The 11,864-nt window shown below is 36.3% G+C and overlaps 1 protein-coding gene and 1 non-coding gene across 2 annotated transcripts; both read right to left on the bottom strand.

The window, feature by feature from the left end:
- Positions 1–4,075: 4,075 nt before the first annotated feature.
- Positions 4,076–4,492, bottom strand: LOC109161662. Its single transcript, XM_019310153.1, has one exon. It carries the CDS (start codon positions 4,490–4,492, stop codon positions 4,076–4,078), a length of 417 nt encoding a protein of 138 aa, XP_019165698.1.
- A 1,966-nt stretch (positions 4,493–6,458) lies between these two features.
- On the bottom strand, positions 6,459–6,532 carry TRNAI-AAU. Its single transcript has one exon. It is a non-coding gene; the product is annotated as a tRNA-Ile (tRNA).
- Positions 6,533–11,864: the final 5,332 nt, after the last annotated feature.

Raw genomic sequence — 11,864 nt, 5'->3', positions numbered from 1 at the left:
TAGAGTCAAGAACATTTAAAAGTTCACTAAACTAGACATGAAACATATTTGTCACAATATTGGGGATTGGAAGGTTGGATTGATCCCATATGACTTTTGCAAAATCACACAACACCAAAGCATGCATAGTGTCTTCATGGATTATACCACACATGGCACAATTTGGATCCACATCAACTCTCTTTATAAGCAAAATTTTAGTAGTGGGGGATATCACTAATAGCTCTCCATAGAAAGGTTTTCCATTTGGGGGATTTTGAGTCTCCATAGGGCGAGCCATTTATTAAAAGCCTTATCTGCATAATCTCCAATGATGAGTCTATAGCCACTTTTAACTGAATAAATTCCTCTAGGATCCCATGCCGATACCAACTGTCCTCATAGTCTTGGGAAACAGGTATTTTCAAAATGCCAGCCACATCCTAGAAATATATCTGTCAAATAAAATGATCCCACGAACCCGTATCCTGATCAATCAAATCCACAACTTTGGCACCGGTCAGTTGTGGAGGCATCTCAGTCTGTATCATAGGATCTGATCATCCTGTATCCACGGATGATCACATATTAGTGTAGTTTCCCCATCCCCAATCCTGCGTCTCACACCACTACAAATTAAGCCTTTAGCTGCCATAATACTCCGCCAACAAAACTGGGGTTATTCCCTAAACATGCATAAAAAAATGACCCTTTATGATAGTATCTAGCCTTATAGACACGAGCCACCAAAGAATAAGTTTTAGTAAGCAAACTACATACCTCGGCCTATTTACCCAACATAGCTAGGTTAAAGGCACGAAGGTCCTTGAACCCCAGACCACCATGTTTCTTCGGGCATAATTTATCCCATGCCTTTCAGTGTATCCCACGGTCAGTTCCAGATCCCCACCAGTAGCAGTTCATGGTTCGCTCAATAGCTGTGCAAACAAATATAGGTAGCAAAAAACACTCATTGAAAAGGTAGGCATAGATTGTGCCACACTTTTCAACAAAATGAGACAATTGCAATTCTTACCCACCAAACTAAGAAATTTAGTGATATTTAGAATTAAGTTGGAATGGAATTTAAATTCCCTTCAACCAAACGCGCTGTCAAAGTAACAAATTGAAGTTCTCTATTTTTATAAAATTACTAGTATCAAAAGAAAAGGTAAGTAATAAAGGTTATTACACCTCAATGAGAAATATTCAAATAATTGATAGGCACTATGTGAGTCATAAGAAAGTAAAGGATTGAATGATGGGTTTGACATTGATAATCTTGTATTCGACCGCAATCCAAGTGGTCGACCTCAAACCATTTTAGTTTGAGATTCGAGGTGGATTTATAATATTACATTCTGATTTTCACAAGCAATCAATTTGTAATTAGTACGTATGAGTGGGGTTACTTTCCTAATTTAGTTTGAATTATATAAATATTCTGAAAAGGAGCTTGTAATGAGTTCAAAATATTTTATACTGAAAGCAATAATATAATTCAATTCTTTTTTTTATTATATCTCTTGAAATTATATTGAACGTGTTAGTCTGTACTATTGACTCGATTACAACTGTATCTATAGTAGTTCGAGTCAATATTTAATATCTCACCATCAAAATTTGATCACGCGACATTGAAAGGCACAAATGTGTTATTTGAGCACAAAGTGCTTGGTATCACAAATTATAAATTTAAAAACCCAAAGGAATGAACAATATTACGGAGTATAAAATTTGGTTTAACATAGAAGTAAGGTTGCACATAGTAGTACATAATAAATAAATGTGGTGTCTGAGGACTCGGGGGAACATCTGACGGAAAAGATGACCGGACACTTTGAATTCTGATCGACCCAGCGGCAGCTGGCAGCAGAAGCGCCAGCGGGCAATAAATTACATAAACACAGACAGACAGACATACGGTTGTACTGCTTCAATTCCTTTTTTCTTAGGTTATGTGCATATAAAGATGAGAGAGGCCAACATACAATTGTGAATAAAATGAGAGGACGCACAAATAAGGCATTCTCTTACGTTTATACCACACAAAAATGGTTGGATTATTGTGCTTAATTGAACTACTACCCAGATTAGAATATGCGAAAATGGACAAACAAACGCCCTCGCTACTCGCTAGTCGCTACGCTAAGAACAACAAACATATATATCGACGTGGGTGTGCACATTGTACTGTGTTTGGGGAAAGGTTTTGTGTCTTCATGGATAATGTTTGTCTGGGGTGATTTGAAAGCACGAGGGCTTTGGCGTTTGTGCATGACTGCCGTGTGTTGGGAGAGATCGAAATCGAGGCCGCGGTAATTTTGTCTTGTCCACTGTGCCGACACTGACGGTATATGTGTCGTTGACGTCCGAAGTAAATGACAAATTAAAGCACACCCCACCCTTCTCCAGGAATCTCTGCTGCCACTTTACACAATTGTTATATCAGGATCACATTCATCTTACCCACTGGTTTAGTGAACAGTATTTAGGAGAAGAGATCAATGTTCGAACATCGACGATAACAGTGTGAGCAGATTTCTTGTGCACACCGACATTTGGCCTTGTCTCTGAACCATTGAGTCACATTTATCTTACGGTATGTATTTTGGTATAAAAATTGTGTGTTTGCAGTTGATATATTTTGTACTTACACTTTACAGCTTATGTGTGGTGTCTGTAAATAATAAACGGAAGACACAAACATATTATATGTCATTAACATATTGTGTGTTTGTAGTTACAATGTTATTTGCACGTAGTTAACATATTATGTCTATTTAAATGCATATAAACAGTTAACTGCAACTACAAAATATGTCAGACACATTATCTGAAAGTTATTTTAAATTATAGTTCACAATGCAAAGTACACCATGATACATGATATAATTTGCCAACCTTAAACACGTCGTCCCACGTAACGGCAAATTATGCTGTGGAACCATGGCCACCTTGCAAGGTGGACACGGTTCTAAAACTGCTCATAATTATGAATGTAGAGTTGTGAACATAATTATGAACATATAGTTCTGTAATTATGAATATAGAAATTCAATAATTGCGAATATGAAGTTCAAAAATTATGAATATATAGCTTTATAATTATGAACATATAGTTCAGTAATTATGAACATAGAGTTCTGTAATTGTGAATATAGAGTTCAATAATTATGAATATGAAATTCAAAAATTATGAATATATAACTTTATAATTATGAACATATAATCCAGTAATTATGAACATAGAATCGTGTCCACCTTGCAAGGTGGACACGGTTTCACAACATAACGATTGGATCCCAGAGAGTCCAGCCCGTCTAACATCATAATTCATATACCAATGAAACCCAGTAAACATATATTTCAGTTCTGACTTTTGTTTGTGGTATACAAAGCCCAATTTGTTGGCTAAGGATTCGACCAGGCCATGATGTTGTGATGGGTTTTTCTACAGCCTCATCTTTGGTGGTCCACTGGGCGGCCATTGCTTCTTCATATTCTCACTATTCTTATCGTCACCTTATAAAAGTTTATGTTGAATGGTATCTCTATCTATACAAGTGGCCGATTGTAAATAACCATCCAATATTCATATCCAAAATATTTTTTTTTATCAACATTTTTACATCCAGTATTTAAACGATTATATGAAGTGCTAAATTATATAATTTGTGGGTCACAATATTTTTATTTTTATGAATTAATTTATATCATTACGAGTTTAGATGAAATGTTATGACTTTAACACAATTTAGTGGGGAAAAAAAAAAAGAATTGTAGAGCAAGACTAACATAAAAGAAAATCATGGAAAGAGAGAGGGAATAAAAAAAGATAAGATTAGATTATATTATGGTGATGAGGTCCATGAGGACTGAGAAGAGGCCTCTTTTGGGTAAGTTGTACACCACAATGGAAGCTTTTTCAAATGTCAAAATTCAGTCAACAATCTCCTTGCCATTGAATGGACGGACGTGATGAAATGAAAAATAATGGTCGAAATTTAAAAAAAAAAAAAAAACATTTGAGAAATGGTGGAAGTGTATGAGTTACTAAAAGCTGGGCATCAACATGTGAACCACCAAACCCACTTCAAGAATTAGCTGTTCCGTGTGAATGATTCTGTTCCTCCTCCGCCGGCGCCGGCGCCGCCCCTTCTTCCTTGCTTTCTTGGGGTGCTTCTTCCGCCTCGGGGGGCGGCGGGGGAGGCGCGCCACCGCCCTGAGTCGCCGCCGCGGGACGCGGTGGCGGGTCGAGCCGGCCGTCAATGCAAGACGCGCATTTGGTCTCCACCCAGCTCTCAAAATCGTAGTGGGCGCGACCCATGATTCGACGCCCGGAACACAACCGGCCGATCATGACCGCTATTGCCCCCAGAACAGCTATCACCGCAAGAACCCCAATCACGGGTCCGACCGACCCGTGCGCCGTACGGCTCGCGTAAACTTGCTGCTCCATCACCATTGGCGGCGGCTGCTGCAGAGGATCCACCACCGGCGTGTTCGACATTCCGGCGGATACCCCCACCCCAAAGTGTCGATCTTGGGAGGTAATGGAATTTCGGATCCCGGGTCTGACTCAGACATTCTCTCTCTCTCTCTCTGCCCGTGTCTTCTTTACACTGAAATGACAGCTAGAATTTGGATGCAAGCTAAAAAACAGAAACCCAAATTCTGGAATTCAGTTAATAAGCAGTAATAAAGTTGGATTCTTTGAACACAAAAGCATTAAAAACTCGATTTTTTTTCTGATTAGACTCGATGAGGAAGAAGAACTGTTCGATCTTTTACCTCATTGGGTACATGGAGGGAGAGCTTAAGGCAGGGAAAGAAAGTGAAGAGTTTGAGAGGTGCTTAAGGGTTGAAGCCTCCAAATGGTAAAGGTGGTAAAAGGAATGGGAGTGGAGGGAAAAAGAAGTATAGGGAAAAGCAGATTTTAAGGGCATGTTTGTTTAGTGTTGGTGGGCAAAGCCCAAGAAAAAAGGTGTGTGTGCACAAATACTACTACAGTAGTGCTACTGGTTGGTCTGGTTTGGTGTGGTGTCTGGGTTTAGCTTTTCTTTCCAGACGGGACCAATTTCTGCTACAACCTGTCACAAACCAGTTCGATTCATCTGATGTGACCAAATTCTATTATATCCTATTAATAATAATAAAAATAAAATACAGTCAATGATCTTGTGGTCTAAGTGACACGAAGTGTCTCTCTATAGTGTTGAAAAGGGCATATTTACTGGAGTGAACCGATGGTGAGTCAAGGAGTGGAATAATTGAGGATTTTGGTACTTTTTCTTGATTCCTTCAATGCTACACTACCACTGTTGTGGAGGTACAAGCTAGGTGATGGGGGCCTTGTTTTGCCCAACGGTTTTATTTATATACATATAGGACCAAGTGACCAACCAGGCAACAGAGTTGAATATAATGAGCATGGTTCAATTCCCACTTTTCATTCATGTGACAACAACATTAATTTGTTGTGTGGAAACTGAATTTCAATTCACCTTTTGAAGCTTTTTAGAATAGGTTTGTTAGACTTTGGGGCTCTCTGAAGTCTACATTACCTATGAAGAACACTGTGGAGAGTTGAAACATGAATACAAGCAATAAGACTTTAGGGCACTAAACAAATTATTTATACACTAACTATATATGTAACTATGTAAGGCCATCCACATATGTGGATAATGCACAATTTCTATGAAAACAAAGTCATATTGACTAAGAGAGAAGCAAAAGAGAGAAGGTTGAGGTTTATCTGCAAGGATGGAGATATTGGCAGTAAAAATAGACAACTCGTAAAAAACAACCTCGTGTGGCTGTCACAAGTGTGCCCAGGCACGCTGACATTCTCTCTCTTATTCTTTTTTTTTTTTTTAATCAATTTTGTTTTATTGTTTTTTTTTTCTCTTCCTTCCATATTCTCTTTTCTAATTACACTTACAAAAACTCCTCAAAAACCATAAAATATCTCAACTATTATGAATGCTCTAAGAAACAATAGTTTCTTCTAATCTAGCCAGGGTTGCTTTTGAGCAAAAAGTCAAAAAGTGGCACAATATTATATTGACGGTTGGACAGGACCGGTAAAGGGTCCATGTCTAGTACCCGGTGGCGGGGGCTGGGAGGCAGCAATAAGCTCCATCGGAGGCAAATGTTGTTAGTCATTTGATGTTTTTGATTCAAAGATGTTTGGGTGTGGGGGTGATATGGGAAGGTTGTTCAATTATTTGGATTTGGGGAAATGTGTTTTTTTAAAAAATAAAAAATAATAAAGAGAGAATCTGAGTGTAAGAAGGGAATATGTCTGTTGTGTTTGGTGAGAATAAAAAGTGTTTCAGTGAGAGAAAGGGTCTGAGGGTCTCTGCCAGATTGCCACCCACCGCTTGCGTATCCCAATCAGAATAGCGCCGTAAGAGGGCAGCTTAATTCGGAGTATTATAATTACTAATTATTTATATAGTTAATAAAAATATTGGCCCATGCAGGTTTCGAACCTGCGACCTTCGCATTATTAGCACGACGCTCTAACCAACTGAGCTAATAGGCCAGTTGAAAAAAGATTTAACTCTACTGCATATATAGTAAAGTGTATTAAGAATAAGTACTCCAACCATATTTGTCATTTTCACACGCAGAAACACAAATAAAATGGGTAATATCTAATTTAGCCCTAGTGATTTTCTTGATATAATTCTAAATGATTTTTTGTGCTTAATTAGGTTATCGGCTTTGATAGTTTTACGCAATTGAGTCATCTATTAAGGTGATTTGGTAATTTCACCTCTATTAATACATAATTTAGTCATCGACTATAGTAATTCTATCCAAATTCGTCTTCGATTATAGAAGTTTTATCCAATTTAGTTATCAACTATAGTAATTTTTCTCAATTTAATCCTTGATTATGATAGCCAAAGACACACTTGGGTAAAATCATTAAAGCCGATGACCTAATTAAACACAAAAAGTCATGTTATAAATATTTTATTAGTGGCCATTAAACCATTAGACCTTTCAATAGCTTAACCTTTAATCATGTATTGATGTTGAGTATGTGAAAGGTTGTATGAAACCTTATATAATGGAGTGAAGGCTAATGAAATGACACACATATTGTTGTCCCCTACATTTGGTGTTCTTCTTCTTCTTCTCCTTTTTCTCTTCTTTACGTATACACGCATACATATATATGAACCTCCGGGCGAGTTACCGTGCAAACATCACGTGAGAACTGAGCTAGTTGATAGGCCAAATTACAACACGTTATTAGCACGAATCGCCAACATATTTCTCGGTGAACGGTATGCTCGGACATGTTATAATACATATTTTTATACTAGGCAAGCATGTTCATAGGCTTCATATAATACATGTTTTTATATGGCACATGTTGATTCTACACCTCTTGATATGATTATGAAATACATGATTGATATGATACATATTGATTCTAAAATTTGAAATATGAATTGCACATACCGGTTCATATATATATAATTGTGTAAATTCCTGAATATATATTTCCAATTTTATTTTTGATTCTTAAAATTGAAAGAAAAGCATGTGATATATATGTTTGTGTAAATAGATGGGGCTTTTCGTATGAAGATGCAATGTATGTATACATATTATTTTCATTTCGCATACTTTGTATGTTATATACCCTATGATGTAGTGCATTATTATGTTTTTATGATATGTCATTTGCATGTGATTAGCAATTAGTTTTTGTGCCGATTAGGCAATGAATGAATGGTTTTTAATTAAGATCGTTAAAGTTTATTTTGTGGAAGCTTAAGAGTGAGTAAGACTTTAAAGCTTAATTGATGACTTGGGAGCATCAATTCGGTGTATTGGAGAATGAAACACCACTCGTTGCCTGTAGCGTGAGTTGATGCTATAAACACGAGTCGATGCTTGCTGCATCAATTCGGTGTTTTCGCACCGATTCGTGCCTTGTTGCTTGTAGCACGAGTTGATGGTATAAACACGAGCCGATGCTTGTTGCTTCAATTTGGTGTTTGCCTCACCAATTCGTGTTGCACCATTTCGGTTTTTGTGTATATTCGAAAGATCAATTTGTTTTCTGATTTTATCTTTTGACTTCATCTCGGAAAGTTCATTTTGCATCTAGAAGATGTTAAATTCCTTATTTTTCTATAAACATGTGATATTATGAATGTATATGAGAACATATGATATATGTTTTGTAGATTACGTATTCAATTGTCAAATGTGAATTTATTGAACTCACTTATGAATGAAGCAATTATTTATCTTGAGCTCTTGATATTGAAATATATTCGGCATCTAAAGAATTGAGCCAAGTTTTTTGTTGCTAAGTCACAAAGCACCGATGCCTAGAAGGCACAAGCTCTCATTTTCATACGTCACCACTTGAACCACAACCTTAAAAAAATGAGTATCTGATTGAAAAAGAACCCCTTGAATTAATGGTAGTCCCTGAAGGACTATTCCGACCAGAAGTCATCAAATGTTCTTCCTTAGACACATTTTGACTAGTTTAATCTCATGTTTAATTTTGAGATCATAATATAAGTAAGTGATTAATTATAATTCAGCTATGCACAAAATAGTCTCGCAAGTGAAACTCTAAACAAGAAGTTTCAGAGAAATATTTAATTGGAAAGACATTGCCAACTTTTCATGAGAGTAATTTGTACTCCAGCAGTAGTACAAGACAACAAATTATGAGAAGCATCCTAAGCTGATTTTAGCACCCCTTGTGGCTAAGAAACATAACTAGTTGTTGATGAAGAATCAAAATGCATGTCTGGTCGATTTTTGCACAGGTGCCTGAAGCACATAATGTTACCCAGTTGAGCAACTTTATAATGGGTTGCAGTCGAAATTATAACCGGTGTGATATGAGTTTCGAGCTCAGAATAAGAAACAAAGTGGTCAATATATTCAAGGATGACCAAACTCATCGAGGCAAAATCCTAGCCAGAAGCAGGTTTGCTAACAATGTTGGTGCATTTGGTCGTCGAAGAATGCACATCATCTTGATGATTTTAAGTAATTTTCCGGAAGCAAATACTGTGATATATGATGATAATGAAATGATGAGGTATTGATGAAGAAATGATTGGTGTCATGATAATGTTTGGGTAATTCATGAAAATATATTCATGGATAAAAAGGTTAGTTTATGCCTGAAGCATGAAGCATCTGAGAAGTTAACTCATGCTTGAAGCATTTGAGAAGTTAGTTTTTGCCTGAAACACTCGAAAAGTTAATTCATGGCCGCAATAACTGATTGCGTAACCGAGTAGTATATACACTCCAAATGTGTTTTGAGTGCAAAGTTATTGTTTTGGATGCAAATTATTATGAGGGCAATGTGATTTTACTTTGCTGATTTTACTACTCGAATTGACTATTCAAAAAGTTTACCTCTCTAAGCTTACATCTCTAAGCTTACCTCTGTAATCTTGCTTCTCGATTTACTTCTTGAAATTTTACTTTCTGGAACTTTATTTTCCAGAGGAAGTTTACTTCTCAGATTTAATTCTCTTAGTTTGCATGCTTATTTATATATGGAAATTTTTCTCATGCATGCAACATAACTCTCGTATGCAATTGACTGGCTGCTAATTCAAAATTGAATTATTATTTGTTCCATAAATCTTATATCAATCCCGGAAGGATTGCTATTATCAACAAATTATGATAATCATCTTTTGACTAAATTTAAGATGTCAACATGACAAATCCCTCTCCGACTATGGCTTAGTGCAATTCTGTGTTGTTTAAGGAGTGGTATACTGTTTTATAAGAATGATCTTTGACTTATGCCATACATGATATGATTGATTTAGATGTTATTGGTTTGGAAGATAGAATGGATCATATCATATCAATTTGCCTGAAGCAAACGAAGGACTAAATTATTTCATATTAGTTTGCCCGAAGCAAATGAGGGAATGAAATATATCATGTGAATTTGCACGAAGCAATTCCCAAACCAGTGAGTGAACTAATGTAAAGTTGAGGATAAGGATTTTTAGGAGATCTTGAAGATCTATTTTATTTGACAAGCTTCACAGCTTCCCTATGATTGTTGTGTACCCTTGTAATATAATTTGATATGTATGCTTTCATATCTGATTATATATTTTCTTGTTGGGGACATCAGTTTTATATGCTATTGTGGTTATCACAATCTCACCTACTGCATATCATAATTATTTCCCCTAGAACCTAGTACGTGGTATAAAACCAAACATTTTCCATCTGCGTTTTATTCACAGTGTGCAGTCTTTTTCCTATATCACCACCATAGCGTACCTTTGTGGGCATGTATATATTGATTATAAACCTCCGTCTGTTATTTAAATTCTTAGAGCCCATGATAAGGGATCAATATATAATTAGGTACGCTGATTGCACACTTTATGAAGATCATTTCACGGCATTAGGGGGAGATAAGAGCTCAAATTTAATAGAATGCCGAGAAATTCTGTGGATGATTGATAAAAAGATCTTCAATATTTAAATCCACGTACTAGGTAGACTGAACTAGAAGTTCAGAAGAAGTAAACTGAACTAGAAGTTCAGAAGATAATTAATCTGTCAATATATATATTGATAAAGAGTGACTAGGTCCTACATATTTTCCCCAACTTGGACCATATGTATCTACCAATGCTCCTTGATGCCAGAAGCGTGGAGACATGTTGGTATAATCCGCGGAAAGCTAAATCTAGTAGAAAATGGTGTCACTCTTGAAATCTCTTAAAGAAGTATGTCCTGAAGACATTCGTCCAGAAGGCGAAAACCCCAGTAAAATTTTAGGTGCACCCAAAATCATAATATTGGGGATGCGGAACAACCAGATAAAAATATCTTTGGGAAATGTCTAGAGTCTGGTTGAATTAGAAATTGCCATTATTTTATATATATGGGAGAAATTTATGAAAAATGTTATAGTTGTCGACAACAGAATTGCCTTTACAAATTGTTATCGTTATATGAGAATCTGGATCCAGAGCATGGCACCAGTTGTGCCTTGGTATTTTTTATGTATAATGGAGCAATTAAGGCATGTACAGCTCAGCTCGCTAAAACTGTATTCTCTTTATAACACGTACACCATTTAATGTTAACCCTGTAGGTTACAAATGAGTGTTTGTACGAAAGAGAAATACAAACAATACGGTGGTCTGATATAAAGCGAGACTGGTAGCTTAAGGGTTTTCGCAGAGACCCTGAATTAATTTTGATCAAATATTCTCTCCCACAACATATGGCATTACGTTCCGCAAATTAACATTATTGGCAGTGAATTATAAATTTAAATATGCAGTTGATGAACGTCATGACCGTAATTTACTGGTCATTAGACGCTAATATTTATTTGTAAATTCCCGATGGATTCAACACTTTTGGAATGTGGAAAGTGAAAATCGCAACGTGTATCATTAAAGTACAAAAGTCTTTGTAAGAATTGAATATCATTGACTGAGTGTTTTTCCTCCTGAAGAAGGAATGCACATTGAATGATTGAGTTGACTGTGTATTTTTCCTCCTGAAGAAGGAATATGCAAATATGTACCATTATGTGTTCGTTAAAGAATTGCTAATGGAGTTATTTGTTTATTATCATAGTCGATATTGATGGTTTAAATATCATTGAAACACATAGAGAGCTTGGTGATATCAGCTCATGCCGAAAGACGGAGTTTTGAAATAAAAGACTTGGAAACCCAAGCATTGTCTCGACCTGAAGATCGAGCTCCTCCTTGAAAAAGTTTTATACACCAGTTAGCCTATTTGAAAAATGTCTTGAAGATGTTTTATATGGATAAGTATTATTTACTTATCACACTAACGGTTGTCCAATAATCTCTTGAAGT

This window comes from Ipomoea nil, unplaced genomic scaffold, assembly GCF_001879475.1.
Source record: "Ipomoea nil cultivar Tokyo-kokei standard unplaced genomic scaffold, Asagao_1.1 scaffold2926, whole genome shotgun sequence".
NCBI lineage: Eukaryota > Viridiplantae > Streptophyta > Magnoliopsida > Solanales > Convolvulaceae > Ipomoea > Ipomoea nil.
Note: the sequence above shows the minus strand (reverse complement) of the source record. Positions and strands in the feature narration are given on the sequence as shown.

Excerpts from the sequence above, each read along its gene's own strand:
- LOC109161662 (XM_019310153.1), bottom strand. The coding sequence starts at position 4,492 with ATGTCGAACACGCCGGTGGTGGATCCTCTGCAGCAGCCGCCGCCAATG.